The sequence below is a fragment of the Centroberyx affinis genome, unplaced genomic scaffold (genome assembly GCF_046629955.1).
Source record: "Centroberyx affinis isolate AG114_WGS23_722 - 3 ecotype Tasmania unplaced genomic scaffold, CSIRO-AGI_Caff_v1 ptg007087l_1, whole genome shotgun sequence".
Classification (NCBI taxonomy): domain Eukaryota; kingdom Metazoa; phylum Chordata; class Actinopteri; order Beryciformes; family Berycidae; genus Centroberyx; species Centroberyx affinis.
Window position 1 is genome coordinate 1 of NW_027283592.1, and position 15980 is coordinate 15980.

General features: G+C 43.1%; 1 protein-coding gene across 1 annotated transcript; it reads left to right on the top strand.

The window, feature by feature from the left end:
- Positions 1 to 3518: 3518 nt before the first annotated feature.
- On the top strand, positions 3519 to 14648 carry LOC139639301 (ataxin-7-like protein 1; the record flags this gene model as incomplete). The annotated part of the gene is made up of 8 exons (XM_071513386.1): positions 3519 to 3627; positions 4210 to 4408; positions 5060 to 5523; positions 8263 to 8345; positions 9827 to 10086; positions 11343 to 11559; positions 13147 to 13268; positions 14109 to 14648. Coding segments are annotated over exons 1-8 (1901 nt in total), but the record flags the coding sequence as incomplete, so codon positions are not given.
- Positions 14649 to 15980: the final 1332 nt, after the last annotated feature.

Here is a 15980-nt window from a genome sequence, read left to right on the forward strand (position 1 = left end):
TGTGTGTGTTCCTGTGTATGTGTGTGGGCTGTGGTGCAGTTGTTCCACATTACATTTGGCTATTGTTGGAAACTTTTGCCCTTAACCAGAGAAGTTTTTCTTTTATTTTACTGGTGGTGTAGCTTATTTCACAGTTTTGTCACTGATGTTATTGTTGTTGTTATTATCATTGTGGCTCGGCTATGGCTGAAGTGTTGGTTGAGGCCAATTAGACTGCAAGCTGCGACATCAAGGCTAGGTAATTCTTTTTTTTTCTTTTTTTTTTCTCTCTGATCTTGGCACTCTTCATCTTGTTTATTCTTTCTGTCTCTCTCTAGAATTCTCTGTTTTTTCTTTTTCCCTCCTGCTTTTCTAATTTCTCTCTTTCTCTTTCTCTCTCTCTCTCTCCTCTCTCTCTCTCTCTCTCGCTCTCTCGCTCTCGCTCTCTCTTTCTCTCTCTCTCTCTCTCTCTCTCTATCTCTCTCTCTCTCTCCTTCACTCCCTCTTTAGATGTAAACAAACCCAGCTGAGCTCTGAGAGCCTCTGCTTCCTCTTCCTGCGGTGGGTCCGCCCACAGGCTGAGCCAGCAGCCAATCGGTGGCCAGCTGGGCTCTCAGCATTGCCATAACGACGGACAGGAGAGTGTAGTAGTGAGGGTGCCCTTGTAGTTGAGTGGATTAGTGACCTTGCCTGGGCAGCCGTCCATGTATTGTAAATCTGTACGGGTAGCTCCAATCTGGCTCCTTACTCACTTGAAGAGTTCTATTCCTAAACACGACACATCTGTTTTTGGGGAAAAAAACAAAAACAATAGCCAGTTTTTCATTCATTTTCTCTTAAATATAGAACGAGAACCACACTGTAAAAAGTTAAATCATTTTGTCGGCTAAGGATTTAAGTTGCCTGCTATCATTTTGTGTTTATTTTACTATTGCACTCATTGGAAGTTACTTGTGAGCTAGATACCTAAAACTTAAGCTACCTACTATCTTTATAAAAATCACTATAATTTGTTTGAACTTGTGCTAAGTGTCATTTTGTAAGAATCACTGTTTTTTTCAAAATGGTAGGTTTTTCATTTTGGCTTTTTTTTTTAAGATAATAAATTATGAAGAGGAAGGAAACAAAGTGCGGATGGCATGCAACAGCGGTTGTATGGCAGTCAAATTTGAACCCACAATGTCACAAGTACATGGTATATGGTATTGGCTTTATTATTCACTTTACTGTCTGGCAAAATAAAAAAACAAACAAATGCATTAGTAGTTAGAAGTGTGTGTGTGTGTAAAAAAAATCATCCTCTGTTCAAATACCAACCCTCCACACACACATACCCATGCACACATATAGTTTTCCAAAAACTGTCAGAGTGCTCAGTGGAGTGTAAACCTCCACTGAACCGTATAGCTGGGTCGACTGAATTGGTGTGGCTGTGATGTGTGAAACAGTGGCTTAAATTGTTACTGTTGTAGCTGCATACCTGTGAATGGGGCTCTGGACTTTGATCCTGCTAGTCTGAATACAGCTGCCTCCCTGACTGTCTGCTTCCAGTGGCCTATTTACACACCTGCCACACACACACACACACACACACACACACACACACACACACACACACACACAAACACAAATTATGCTAAAAAATCTCATATACTGTGCATGAAGTAGGCTTATATGTGCACACACATTGACATGCACAGCCGAACTCACACACACACTGTTGGTTGTACATACCTTGGACAGAAGTGCACGCACACACACACACACACACATACACACACATTGGTGTCCACACGGCATCATGCCCACACACACACCTGCTATATAAATGCATACATTGGCTATACCTTTTATACGTACACACACTCGCACACACTCGCCTTCTCTCACCTGTGGCACACTTTTATGTGCACTCATGCACTTTGAGCAAACACACAGGGTCAATCTGTTTATTCAGCCCTGTTGTTCCGACGTGCTGCTGTTAGTACTACTACACTCATTAACTGGGCTGTACATCATTGTGACACACACAAATGCTTGTGCCGCTTATTGGGTAGAGTATGACACCAATACTACCTCGGTCAGGGGTTTGTTTCCCAAAAGCACTTTGGGTAAAGGCGTCAACCAAATGGCATGTTGCCTCTGTATTACTATGTTGGTGAGGCTTTTCCTTAAATTAATCCCTTAACTTAATCCTACTAATAGTCAAAACTCATCCTCACCTTAACCCCTAAGATACCTCTTGGTCAAAGTCGGGACAAACTACTGTATGTCCTCAGTTTTTCAGATATGCTGTTCCTGGTTATGTGTTAGTCTGCCTGTCTCTTCGTCACTGTGTGTGTACGTGTGTGTGTGTGCGTGTGTGTGCCTGGTATTAGGGAGTTGGCTGCAGCCGTCTTGGCTTCTACGTGACACTCGGTCTGCCAAGTGTATTTACACAAGGCCTGAGAAAAGATGTTCATGGACACTTCTGTTTATGTGTGAGTGTGTATTTCTGTGTATTTTTTCTATGTATTTATTTCTGGATATTGTTTAGTAGTCTGTATTTGTGTGTATGCATGTCGTTTTTGTGTGCGTGTGTGTATGTTTTCGAAGTGAATAATCATGACTCAGACACTTCTTATGATTAACAAATGGCTCTACTTACTGTGTTCTCATAGTAAATCCTCAGACAGTTAGGACTTGAAACTGACTGCATTTTCTCTAAATACATCATCAGTTACTGTTGACTACCTTTTTAAATTCAGCAGTCTGCGTCCTCTAGTCTCTGTGAGTTGCTTTATATATAGGGTTTATTTAATAATTTCCCCGTTCCCTGCTGCTTTTGATGTGCAACTTACCAGCGGGGCAGGAAACTAACCACAGCGGCTGGTTCATCATAAAATTCACCACTTTTCACTCTTTTACTGGTCAGCTAGATCTTTTGAAGAGATGATGATTGTTTACCTGCCAAAGCGGCTGGTAGATTAGACAAAATTACCAGCCACATCCTTCATTTACCATCATATTCCCCAACATGCTTACCAGTATACTATTTTTTATAGCAAAGCATGCATTTGTACACTTTTCCTCAGACATCTGTCTGTCTCACTCGATCTACTTGAAGGCTTTTTTACCAAGTAGCTTTACTTTTCCAGTATGTGTCTGGTTAGTATCTCGTTTGATCTTGTGGTGTGTGTGTTGGTATGCGTGTCTGTGCATCTGTGTGAGCTTACATGTGCATTTGTACTCAGACATCTGTCTTGGGCTATCTACTTGAAGGCCTTTTTGCAGGGATTCAGGCTACAACTTCAAATTTGAACCAAATGAAGGCATGAAGCAGATCATTAGGTGCTACTGTTTTTAACAGTGGACATGACAATCACATCACAGCTAATTTTATAGCAAAATGTTACAGTTAATGAGCAAATATGCACACCATTATTAAGACTGTAGAATTTTGTATATGTGTGTGTGTGCGTGTACTCCAGCACAATGTGTGTTTTTCCCCACCTCCTTTCTGTGTGTTTCTGACTTGTTCACTCCTCTGTTTTCATTCAGGTTCAGTAGTTTCCCAGTGAGACAGACAGAGAGAGACAGACTGTCCTGGACCACACCCCCTCATTCCCTCCCCACCCTACTCCCACAAAGACATGCATAGCAAAAACCGTAAGTGTGTGCTCCTCTCCTCTCCTGTCCTCGGTTTTCCCCTTCAGCCTCCTTTTGTTTTTCCCCTCTACCTTCTGTCTCTCAACCTCCTTTCACTTGTGTATTCTGATCAGATCTGGGTTGAGCGGTATTTACATATAATTTTTGGCATTTGCTTAAACTGCTTGGAGTTGGAACAGATGGGTGGGGTTTACCACATCAGGACACTTCAGATGGTGTCAGACAAATAGCTAATTACAGAAAAGTATGCTAAGTAGATTTTTAAATACTTTCCTGTGATCGTCTAAACTTTCTGGCACTGATTGTATTGTCTTCTGCATTACAACCCAGCCATCTGTCTGTGACCTGCATCTGATCATGATATTATATTCCCGAAAAGTACCAACTAGCGATGCATGATCTTTACTGTTAAGTACGCATCTTGTTAGTAGCAGTGCATATCCTGTGTTGATCTGTTGATCTTGTGGTATGTGTGTGAGTGTTGGTATGAATGTGTCTCTGCATTTATGCAAGCTTACTCATGCATTTGCGCATTTGTACTCATCTGTCTCAGTCATCTGTCTCGGTCTTTGCGTCTTTCAGAGAAGCGCCACAGCTCCCCCGTTCCCTCCAGGAGCCCTTTGGTCCCCATGAAGCCCAAGGCCCCTGCGGTGGCCCCCGCTGTGGCCCCCAGCCCCGGGGACACGCTGGCCTTCAGGGTCCCCAAGGATTACCCCCACTCCCGCTTCAGCAAGGCCCCGCTCGCTGTCTACCCACCCAAGGGAGCTCGCAACAAGACATGGTGCGCACATACTGTTTCTCTTATTAGCATGGCTTACTTGCGCACTTGATTACTGAATTTATTCTTGAAGTTATTGAAGTTATTTTAATAACAACACACTTTTTTGTATAGCACTTTATAAAAACAGTTTACAACGTCTGTTTTAATCATTGGCAATAAAAACAACCATCATACTCGTAAAATAACAGTAAAAATAAGAAGGCACAAGGTAAGAAACTCAGACACTCACTGTTGTTACGCAAATAAAAAAAAATCAAGAGCGTGTGCATGCATACATGGACATACAGTATGTCTGTAACTGTATTTCTTCTTTCTACCCCCCTTCCCCACTTCTATTACTCCTGCCTCTCTGTCTCTCTACCCTCTGTTTCTCTCCCTATCTCCTTTCATCCTTTCCTCCCTCCATCTTTCCCTCTGTCCTTTCCTGTCTGTCACTCCCCTTCCTCTCTCCCTCTCTCTGCTCCATTCCTTTCTTTCCTCTTCTCTCTCTTTCTCTATATCCTGCCCTCTTCATATTTTCCTCCTTCCCTCACCTTTCTCTCCCTCTACCCCCCCCAACAGACACACACACACACACACACACACACACACACACACAAATGTATATCACTCACTCTAAGCTTCTCTTCCTCTCTCCCTTCATCTCTCCAGCGTATCCCTCCCAGTCGTAAGCCTGGAGAAGATGCCCTGCCTCAGCCGAGCCGACGCAGCGTCACACATCCGCCTCACCTCTTCCTCCTCCTCCTCCTCCTCTTCCTCTTCCTCCCCCTCTCCCTCCTCCCTCAAATCCCCCTCCCTCACCCCGCCGGCCTCCCAACGCTCCGGCGAAAAGCTCGTGAACGGTCGCGGCACCGGTGGGCCGTCCACACCGCGCTCCGCCACGCCTCCGTCCTCTCTGGACGGGCGGCCCAGTCCGGCACGCTCTCCCCTGGATAGACGACTGTCATCCACCGCCTCTCCCTCCTCGCTGGATCGGAGACCCTCCCCGTCGCCCTCGCCCTCTCACAGATCCGGCGCCCCTCCACCATCATCATCATCGTCATCATCATCGCCGCTGCAGAGGAAGAACCAGAACGGAACGAAGACTTCCTCCACGTCGCACAAAAGACTCTCAGGTCAGTTTTGGAGTAAATTGATGCCAAGTTTCATGTTTTTTGTCATTTGTCAGTTTTCGTTGGCCATTTCTGTATTCATCCAGGGGAAAATCAACTTGGCATACATGCTGGCTTTTTCCAGCAATGCCACACTGACACAGTTCCACACTTTCACGCTCTGGAGCTTCCTAGCAAAACCACAGTCTTTTCCTGCTGGGAATTAAGTGCCTTGCTCATTGGCACCTCGACCACAGTTGTTGAGGGAGGGGAGAGCAATACCCTTTCATTTTCCCCGCCCACATTGGGAATTTGAGCCAGCACCCTTCCAGTCACAAGCCTACTTCTGTAACTTCCAGGCTACCACCGTTCCTGCGCTGGAAAAGTTGAGAATTCCTGGATCTGCAACAGAAATTACTCACAGAAAAGCATTATGCCGTAAAAGACTAATTCCTAATGCAAGCACAAGCTCACACACACACCAGTTCTTATCTCGGTAACCTTTGGAAAGTCTCCAGCGCTGAGAGTTTGGTGGGGCGGGGAGACTGTGTGTTTTTGGAAAGGGAGGGACGCCTCCCTACAGGTCTTAATCGCCTTCTCTCTCTTACTCGCTCTCTCTTCTTTCTTTCTCCCTTTCTCTCTGTTCCCCTGACGCCTCTTTCACTTTCTGTCTGATTCACTCTCTAGTCCCCTAGCTTCTTCTGTTTTCTCTCATTCCAACTTTCCCCCTCCTCCTCTGCATCAGAATTAACGTTATTGCCAAGTACATTACAAATACGAGGGAGTTGACCCACTCACAAAATATGAGAGGTCAGGACAGGTTTAATAATTAGGACAAATTGTTTTGTCAATAGATGCTTTTTGTACAAATACGCTATTACTACATTCAGACACTTTTTTTTAATGTGTTTGTTTCTTTCTTTTTTGTCTCTTCTCTCTCTTTCTATCTACTGTATCTATCTTTTCCCCTCCTCCCTCTCCTCTCATCTCTCTCTTACTCGCTCTTCTGTCTCCACGTTTGTGCTGCGTCTTGCTGTGCTCCATGCCTCTGATTTACACACTCTAATTCATGAGCTCCTGCTGCCAAAAGCTGCTTCTCTTTTTAAAAATTTCTCCCCTCCTCCTGTGTCTCTCTCTATTTTTTTTCATCCTCTCTTTCTCTCTCTCACACACACTCTCCACCTCCTGCCTCGACCTCTCTCCTTCTCTCTCACACACTCATGCTCTGTCCTATATTTTTTTCTTTCTCACACTCTCTCTCACACACAATTTCTCTCTCTCTCTCTCTCGTTCGCTCCCCCTCAAGTATCCTATTGACTTATCGTGACAACCATGACTCCTCATTTTTATTTTAGTGTTTGTGAACTCGTGTGAGTGAGCGTGTGAGGCTGTTTGTGTCTGAGTGTGTGCTTGTGTTTGTTTATGTATGTATGCATGCGTGTGTGTCTGACTATTTGTCTATCTACTTGTATCCACTGGAGCTGTCGTCTCTCACACTTCACATACACACACGAAGATTACAGGGATTATAGCAAAGGCCAGCACTAGATTACAGCCTTCTGACAATAACAGTATTTAAGATTACCTGCTGATTGGAGGTTGTTTGTTATTGTTTGTTTTGCTTCAATGGAGCACAGAGGTCCTGTCCCCACTGTGTTTCCAGGAAGTGTTTTTACCATTAATATTAATATAGAAGATTCACAAAAGCTTGGTTTCAAATGGTTCTAGAAATAAAGTTGGTCTCAACATTTACCAGTATACCCAAGAGTAAACTTTTTTTGTAGGTGCTACAAAAATAGAATTAAAGTATTTTTTAAAAAGTCATATTTCACCTTTTAGTTGATACAGATTTTACGACTTTCTGTGTGTACTGTGGGTGATGTGCACAGGCACCTGTATTGCACACAAAGAAGAAAAGTTTCAGATGAGCAGTCTGATTGGTCAAAGATATGTTCCAGCTGTGCTGATAATTCCAAAGTAAAGTAAATAAATAAAGTAGGGTTAGATTCCCTTAGCTGGTTCCTATGTCAACTCTTGTGGAAACCAGGGAGTTAGTCAGCAATCAGTCTTGTTTTCTGCTGGTTTTAATACTTATGCATACTTCTTACTAGAATACAAGAACATTTTTCAGTCAATACACAAGTGCTGGTAACAAAGCCATAATACTTTTAAGGATGTTCTTTACTGATCTTTACTGTTCTTTACTCAGCTACTCCTCACACCTGCAGTATTTCATCACATAACACAGAATTGCCATAAGAAACAAAAATCAAATACTTTTAATGCAAACTGATGAAACAATAAAAAGTGAAGGGTTACATTTCATCATGAAAAGTGTTCTCTTCCCTCTAGATTCTATTCAGTAAACCACTGGAGAGTTTGTTGGGCTGTCAGTCACAGACGACTCCTGCCAGGCTGTCAGTATGTCCTGTCAAGAGCGATTTGGCTCAGCATGGTGTTTTTCAACAAAGATGCTTCATTGCCCTGTGTTTCTGTTTGAAACCTTACACAGAGCATTACTCTTAGACTAGCCATAGTGAATATGTGAATAAATGAGCAAACTTGTTAGTGAGTGATTCAGTGAACAAATGAAGAGCCGGATGGTAGTCAGTGAACAAATGAATGCACTCATGATATTGCAGTGCTCCCAGCAAATGGGATTTGCTCTTTATAATGAAGGAAGGAAGGAATAAATAAATGATGATCTATGAGTACCGTACCAGTCTAAAGTGTGTGTGTGTGGTGTGTATGTGTGTTTTACAGGGAGAGTGTTTGATCCTAACAAGCACTGTGGAGTCCAGGACCCCGAGAGCAAACGGCCCTGCACGCGGTCTCTCACCTGCAAGGTAACATGCACAAACACACACACACACAAACACACACACACACACACACACACACACACACACACACACACACACACACACACACACACACACACACACACACACACACACTCCAAAACCGCTCAAACCATCTCATCATCCATCTGCATGGAAATGTATAGTGCAAATATACGGACGCACATGTACACACCTGTGGTCCAGTGCACTGCAAACAATCTCTCATGTGTATGGACACATGTGCAGATAAACACACACACACACACACACATTCACTCTCATACTCTCAGAACAAGACAGAACATAGCCCCCTGAAAAAGGAATTTGCTTCAGTGTGCAAAGTTTTGAGGGAATTTCACCACTGTACAGTTTTGTGGGGGAGACATTTTTTAACCAATCAGAGTTTGCAGACACCTCTTCCTAGTTCCTATATTGGGTCAGCTGACTAGGAACAGCAGGAAGGAAGCTTAGTTTGTTTATGGGAGTTAAAACATTGAAGGCCCACTGACACGACTACAGTAGGACTCCAGCTGTGATCCTGTCTCTCTCTCTCTGTCTCTCTCCCTGTCTCTCTCTCTGATATGTCTGCATCCCCCAGTTCTCTGTTAATACTGGATAGCACTGCTTAAGCATTAGAGGGCCTACTCTGCCCCTGACAAGGTAATTATAGATGTTTGGTGAGGCTAGAACATCTTGGAGCACTAATATTGTATTTCGCTGCCCTTTAATTACCCCTAGCAGCCTTTCTGATCATTTCAAACTGGTTATTAAGTAATAAAGGGTTTATTAGGCTAGCGTGTTGGTTCTTGGAGAGGTTGGTGAGATTAATCACCTTGTCTGATATTTTGTTGTGTTTTTTCAACAAAATGCAGTATTTCTCTCAAGATTTTTAAGCAGTAGGAGCAGTTTTCTTATTTAACCTTCTTTTATACTGGTTGTCCTATTGAGAGCCTCATTTTCAAGAGAGACCTGGCCAAGAAACTGGCATTATGACAAACATTGACGACAATGTAACAAAAGTACGTAACATCACAGGTAGCTCCCATTTTTACTCCTGCTGTCAGTTTCAGTATCTGTTGTGGATTCTTGTATCATGGTATATAAACAAACTGTACTGCAATTGCCCTATTTTTTGTTTGTTTTGCTTCAGCAATAAATTGTCGTAAGATCTGTCTCCATAGTTATCTAGAATATTTTATTATGAATGTACAGGATAGGACAGCACCTTACACAACCGAATCCCAAATATCACGTCAGAATGAGTACAAGAAATATTTTATTTTTATCCTCATCTGTTAAAACGAGAAATTCACCAGCTGCTTTCACTATTTTATCAGGCAACCAATTGGAGAACAGCTAGAAATCCAAATGATGGTGTAGTGATTAGGAAGACAGTCCATCAAGTTTCTAACGCTAACCAGGATGATGCCAAAGGACAAGCATGAAACTACTAATAACCTCTTTATCTGTATTATCTGGTGCAGACCCACTCGTTAACCCACCGCCGAGCTGTCCCAGGCCGAAGAAAACATTTCGATATCCTCCTGGCCGAGCACAAGGGGCGGGCGAAGGAGGAGGGAGCGAAGGAGAAGGAGAAAGACAGGGAGGGAGGACAGGGAAGGAAGGACGGCGGCAGCCAGAGTGTCACGTCACAAGAGACCACGTCTCCCAGCAAGCCTCACTGCCCCAATGGACGACTCCTGTCCACCCTGAAACTACGGCTGGCGAATGCACACATACCAAGGTAGACACCCACACATACATGAACAAACCCAAAACACGCCAATACACTGAAGAACAAACCAGCAGGGTGGCTGACTTAAATTTATCCCAAAACCCTTAACCACAGCCTGAAGAGTCAAATCTTTATTCCTAAATTTGAACTGAAAATGGCATCATTTAAAGTTTTTTTTTTTAGGGTTTTAAATGCCATTTGTTTGGATATATGGTCCTCACAAAGATAGAACTACAGGAAAACACACATACACACATGCTGCACTTAACAAGCAGGATGGAAAGCAGGTAAACTAATTTTTGTTTCCTGGAAAACAAAAATCGATAGAGGTGCACACACACACACACACACACACACACACATACACACACTGTCAAAACTACAGACTACAAAACACACACGCTGAAGTTTAACTGGACTGACCCCAGCCTGATGCAGGAGCAGTCCTTGTCAGTTCATGTTTCCCCCACTAGGGGATGCTGTAAACTAGATTGCCCTAAAAATCACCAGACGACGAAAGTAGAAACAATAGTGAAAGAATGGACAGTCTGTCGTTGTGAAAGGGATGTTGTAGGAAACTCGTTTCCTCTTTCTGCTTAGAAAATTCATCTGTTTCCAAGAAGGAAGTTATTTGGGTTTTTGCCTCAGTAGTAAACTTTAGAACAAACATCAACCATTTGTGTTTATTCATGAACCGTTTTCTTTCTTTCTCTGTCTCTTTTTCTTTGTCTTCTCCTTTTCCTTCTTCCTCTCCTTTTTCTTTCTCCACTCCCCCTGCTGCCTCTCTTACTCTTTCTCCCTTTTCTCCCCTATCTTGTTTTCCTCACCCACCCTTTCTTCCTCCCTTTTTCTTTATCCATCTTCTCCTCCCTTTGACTCACTCCCACTCTTTTTCTCACTCCCTTCCTCCTCCTCCCTATCATTCATACTCTCTATCTCCTCCCTCGCTCTGCCTTTCACTCCCCCTCCTTTTTCTCTCCTGGTCTCTCTCTTCCTCCTTCTCCCTATCACTCTCTTTACCGCTTACTTCCTCTCCTTTCTCTTTCTCCCTCTTGCTTTCCTCTCTCTTCTCTCCCTCCCTCTTCATTTCCTCACTTCTCTCTCCCTCTTTTTTGTCTCCCATCTTCTCCCCCCCCCCCGTCTCTCTCCTATGCTCTGTCCTTCCTCCTCTTTTACCCTTTCTCTCTCACTTCCCCTACTTCCTCCTCTCTCTCTCTCTCTTCTTTCCTTCACCCCTGCCTCTCTCTATCGCATCCATATCCCAGAGTTCCAGGGTCGGCCACCTCCACCTCCATCTCCAGTCCTCTGCCCCCAGCTCCAGCCCCCGCCCCGGCCTCGCACCCCGAGCCGTCTCCCCACAGCTGGGTCAGGACGGCGGGGGACGGCGGTCGGCTCTCCAGCGATGAGGGAGACGCAGAATCCCCAGAGGACACCGACAGACCTGCCTGTCACTACAACACTCGCCACCCGCGGCCGCTAGGGGTAAGCACTATGATATCTACTTATGAAACATTGTATTATGATAACACTTACTTCAGGACACGTCACCAATCAACTAAGCGCTATATGAGTTATAAACAAGTTGTTATGAAAGGCCTGAGAGAAGTGGCGTCTTCCGCAAGGATGTTTTTACATCTTAACTACATTTATTAAAAAATAAAATCATGAAATCATTACATTATTAAAGAAATGTGAATTAAATGTAATTCTTATTTTTTTCACCATGCCATGCCAGGTTTCTTCGCATACCCACACTTTGATTAATACAGAACAGGGTTAGTTCAATACACAAAATATGTTTTTGTTTTTGTTATTTGTTTTTACTAACAGTTGGGCTTCATGTCCCTAAACAATTTCCTGTTGTCATTTTTCTTACGCTGGCCATTTATAGTTTCAGAACCTTCATTAGCTATGTTTAATTGGAAATAGGCTGGTTTTGTCAGCTTTGTTTCTTTATTTTGTTTTCTAAATTGGTTTTAAATTCAATTCCAGGTAGCATTAAAAAGGTCTTAAAAATAGATATTTTGGTTCTGACACCCAGATTTCATCACACTTACATTTTCATTGCTGTGGGGGGGGGGGATAAAAAAGGAAAATGCTGCTCTTTCCATCAGCTAAACTGACCACTGTTACCACCTCTCAAGATAGGATTAATGGAGAATCATCTAGGGCAGTGTTTTTCAAAATCCGGGTCAAGACCCAAAAGGGGGTCAAAGGAAGAATGCATGGGGCGCCCTGGTGGCTCACCGAGTAGGGCACGTACCATTTGGCTCAGGCCTTCCCGTAGCGACCCGGGTTCGAATCCGACCCGTGGTCCTTTGCTGCATGTCCTCCCCTCGCTCTTTCTCCCATACCTTCCTATCTCTCTCTCACTATATCTCTCGAATAAAGCATAAAATGCCACAAATAAAATCTTTAAAATAAAAAAAAAAAAAGGAAGAATGCATGGCTCCATTTTCTCTCTTTTAATTATACAGCATATATTGTCACTAAACCAATGAAATTAGAAGGCTGGGCTGCCCACTCTCCCGGGAAGTCTAGGCAAGTATCCTGGCTCTGGGGACGGTTCAGAAATCTGTTCCTTTAACATCTATCCAGTCCCTTTAAATTGTTGCTCAGACCTCTGAAGGGGCGAAGTCATGAAGCTGATTTTAGCATTGTTTGCGTGTTTCATCATCCTTCATATCTGTCAATGTTAATTTGGACTTTTTCTGTGTGTCTCTTCTTCTTGTCTTGGTCCTCTGTTCTTCTCCATCTATCTCTGTCTGTCATTTGATGCCTGTTTCACTCTCACGTCCATCTCTCTCTCTTTTCCCGCCTTTGTCTCAACGCCCTCTTCATCCTTGTGCCCATCTTTTCCTCTTCCATTTCTCTATCCCTCATCCTCCTCCCTCTCTCCTCCCTTTCTCCATCGCCACCTCCATATCTGCCTTTCCCTGTTTCACCTCACTTCTCCATCATTCTCCTCTTCCCTCTCACCCTCGATGCATCCCACTCTTCCCTATCTTCCTTTGCCTCTTCCTCTCTCTTTCTCTCTCTCTCTCTCTCTCTCTCTCTCTCTCCCTCCAGTGTTGTGTATTCAGCAGCAGGCTCATGGGGCGGGGCCACTATGTGTTTGACAGGCGATGGGACAGGATGAGGCTGGCGCTCCAGAGCATGGTGGAGAAACACCTCAACGCACAGATGTGGAGGTGAGTGTGTGTGTGTGTGTGTGTGTGTGTGTGTGTGTGTGTGTCCCTTTACACCTGGCATGAACATGCATCCTGTGTGGCCACATTTTTTTGGGATAGAGCTTAACGACATAGAACTCCAGAGACAAATTTGGCCATATTGAGGACAAAGGGTAAATGCAATGCGTCTCCAAACCACATATAGAAATCATGTGAATGGACTTTTGCATGCAGATCTTACCAGTAAGCTGCTGCAAGTCAGACAGGTGGCAGGCAGCTTGGATAGTAACATACTTGTCAAAGATACTCGCGGACGAGGAACAAGCAAGATGAGGTGTTTACTGGCCCTTTGAAAGGATGTAAATAATATGAGAGGAAGTGAAGTGTTCAGCAATCTGTGTTTTACGAGGGAGTGAGGAATCCGATTTTAGTGTGCATACCAGAGAGGCGCATTTTAATGTCAGGTATAAATGTAATCCAGCTAAATCATATCTAGACACAATCTGGGCACAAGACGCCAGTCTCTGTTGATTAGAGAGTTGACAGATCATTGAAGGATGTTGGGGAAAGCAAAAGGGATTGTGTCATGCTGATCAAATCGTGGTAGAAGCAACAGTTTGAATCCCAGACCGGCTGAGAAAATCATACTGTAGTCTGATTTAAACCTCCCAAGTTAAATAAACATAAAAAAGTTTGTCTTTTTTGTGTTGTCTTTTTTGTCTAATAATCCAAGTCTGTGTTGTTCAGTAGAAGTGATGAATTGACTGGTACTTAAAGTTTAGTACTGTGAATCTATATCGGCAGTGAAAGAGCCTTCTTGGTGCATTGCTCATTTAAATGGTGCTGTCCTCTGCGTTCCAGGAAGGTGCCCCTGGCTGCCGAGAGCCTCCTCTCCTTCTCCTCCTCTGGTAGCGCCACCTTCACTTCCCAACGGGCGCTCTCTCCCTCTCCCACCTCCCTCACCCCTCCGCTCCTCTCCTCCCCCTCCAACTCCTTCTCCTACACCACCGCTTTCCCCCAGTCTGCGTCCGTGGCTGGGGTGTTCAGCATCCGAGACGCCTCGCAACCCCTAGCCCCTGTTTCCATGCCCGGTAAACCCCGTAATGGCACGCATAAAGCCGGCTGCCCATCCAAAGAGATGGAGGATTCTGTAGTGGGAGCCAAGAGGAGAAAAAACCCTTCTTCCTCCTCCTCCTTCTCCTCATCTTCCTTGTTTCCGACCATGGATAATCACAAGAGGAACGGCAGCAGCTATCATCCAGTGTTCCAAGGTTCAGCGGGGGCAGCCGCCACCTCGGGCCAGAAAAAGGGGCTTGGGCGTGGGGGAAGTGGGATAGGGAGCAGGGGAGAGGACTGGCTCTCTAGAGCTGATGGGTCTCAAAGCCACAACTCTCAGAACAGGTAGGTTGACTGAGAAGCAAATACTTCAGGTCTGTGACTCAGTCTGGAGTTCCTACTCAGGTCTGGAATGTTTGGAAATGAATTTGATCATTTCCAGGTCTTGAAAACTTTGGGAACTTTATGAAGTCAGACAAACATTGGTTACAGCTTGGAGAAATATTCAGTCCCAGTACAGAACTCCCATTGTAATTTCACTTACTGTGATATTGTTGTGAAGAATACTCTTCAGCTGTAGAGTGTTATGGCCTAGTCTGTCGCCCAGCCACTATCAACATACATTATGTTAATGTATGTGCTTAGGCTAATGTACTGATCATAATCTTCAAATCCAGTCAAGACATGAAGGTCTAGATAGAGTGTAGAATTATCAAATGGAAATGTATGAAAATGTGTGAATAATGTGAGTAGCTTACATTGTACATTTGCATGCCTAGACACATTATGTACGTACAGTATGCTCTTTTCCTCTGTACACCTGACTATGCAAACAGCTAGCAATCACCACCTGTACATCTGACCTTCAAATATAATAATGTAGAGAGCCATTAATGCACATTTTACACACCCCCTTACTTGTAGATCTGTTAACTGCAAGCATCTGGCAGCAAGGATGCTTTATTTGTCATATTACCTTCAATGCTCTGTATTTGCTCTATTCTTATCTACAGTATATCCTACTCTCTGCTGCTTCAATGTCCCACAGGGATTATTTAAATTTCATCTACCAGAAAAAAAAACACCCAGAGAGTGAACCATAACAGCCAACCAAAATCAGTAATTGGTAAAAGTCTTGATTAAATTTAATGGTAGTCTTGATTAAAAGAAAATAATTTAAAGATTAAAATTAAGTTAACAGATTCCTTTTACTTGAATGTTGAATGCCATGTTTTTCTAACTTAAGTCACCAGGTCAATTATGTATTTATATTGAATATGCAAATATTAAAAACTCAAGCTTTTTGCATGAAATAGTGACGAGATGAATCCTGGTAAAAGCCAGGATTCCTGCATATATACGTGTGTGTGTGTAGAGATATATATATATATATATATATATATATATATATATATATATATATATATATATATATATATATATATATATACACATATATACATATATATAATTTCACCTGGATTCATCTCGTCACTATTTCATGCAAAAAGCTTGAGTTCTTAATATTTGCATATTCAATATAAATACATAATTAACTATATATATCTATATCTATATATATGTATATATATATACATATATATATATATATATCATTAATCAATATTATTATTACGTCATCAAATATGTATAAATGAATAAATAAAATATGCTGCA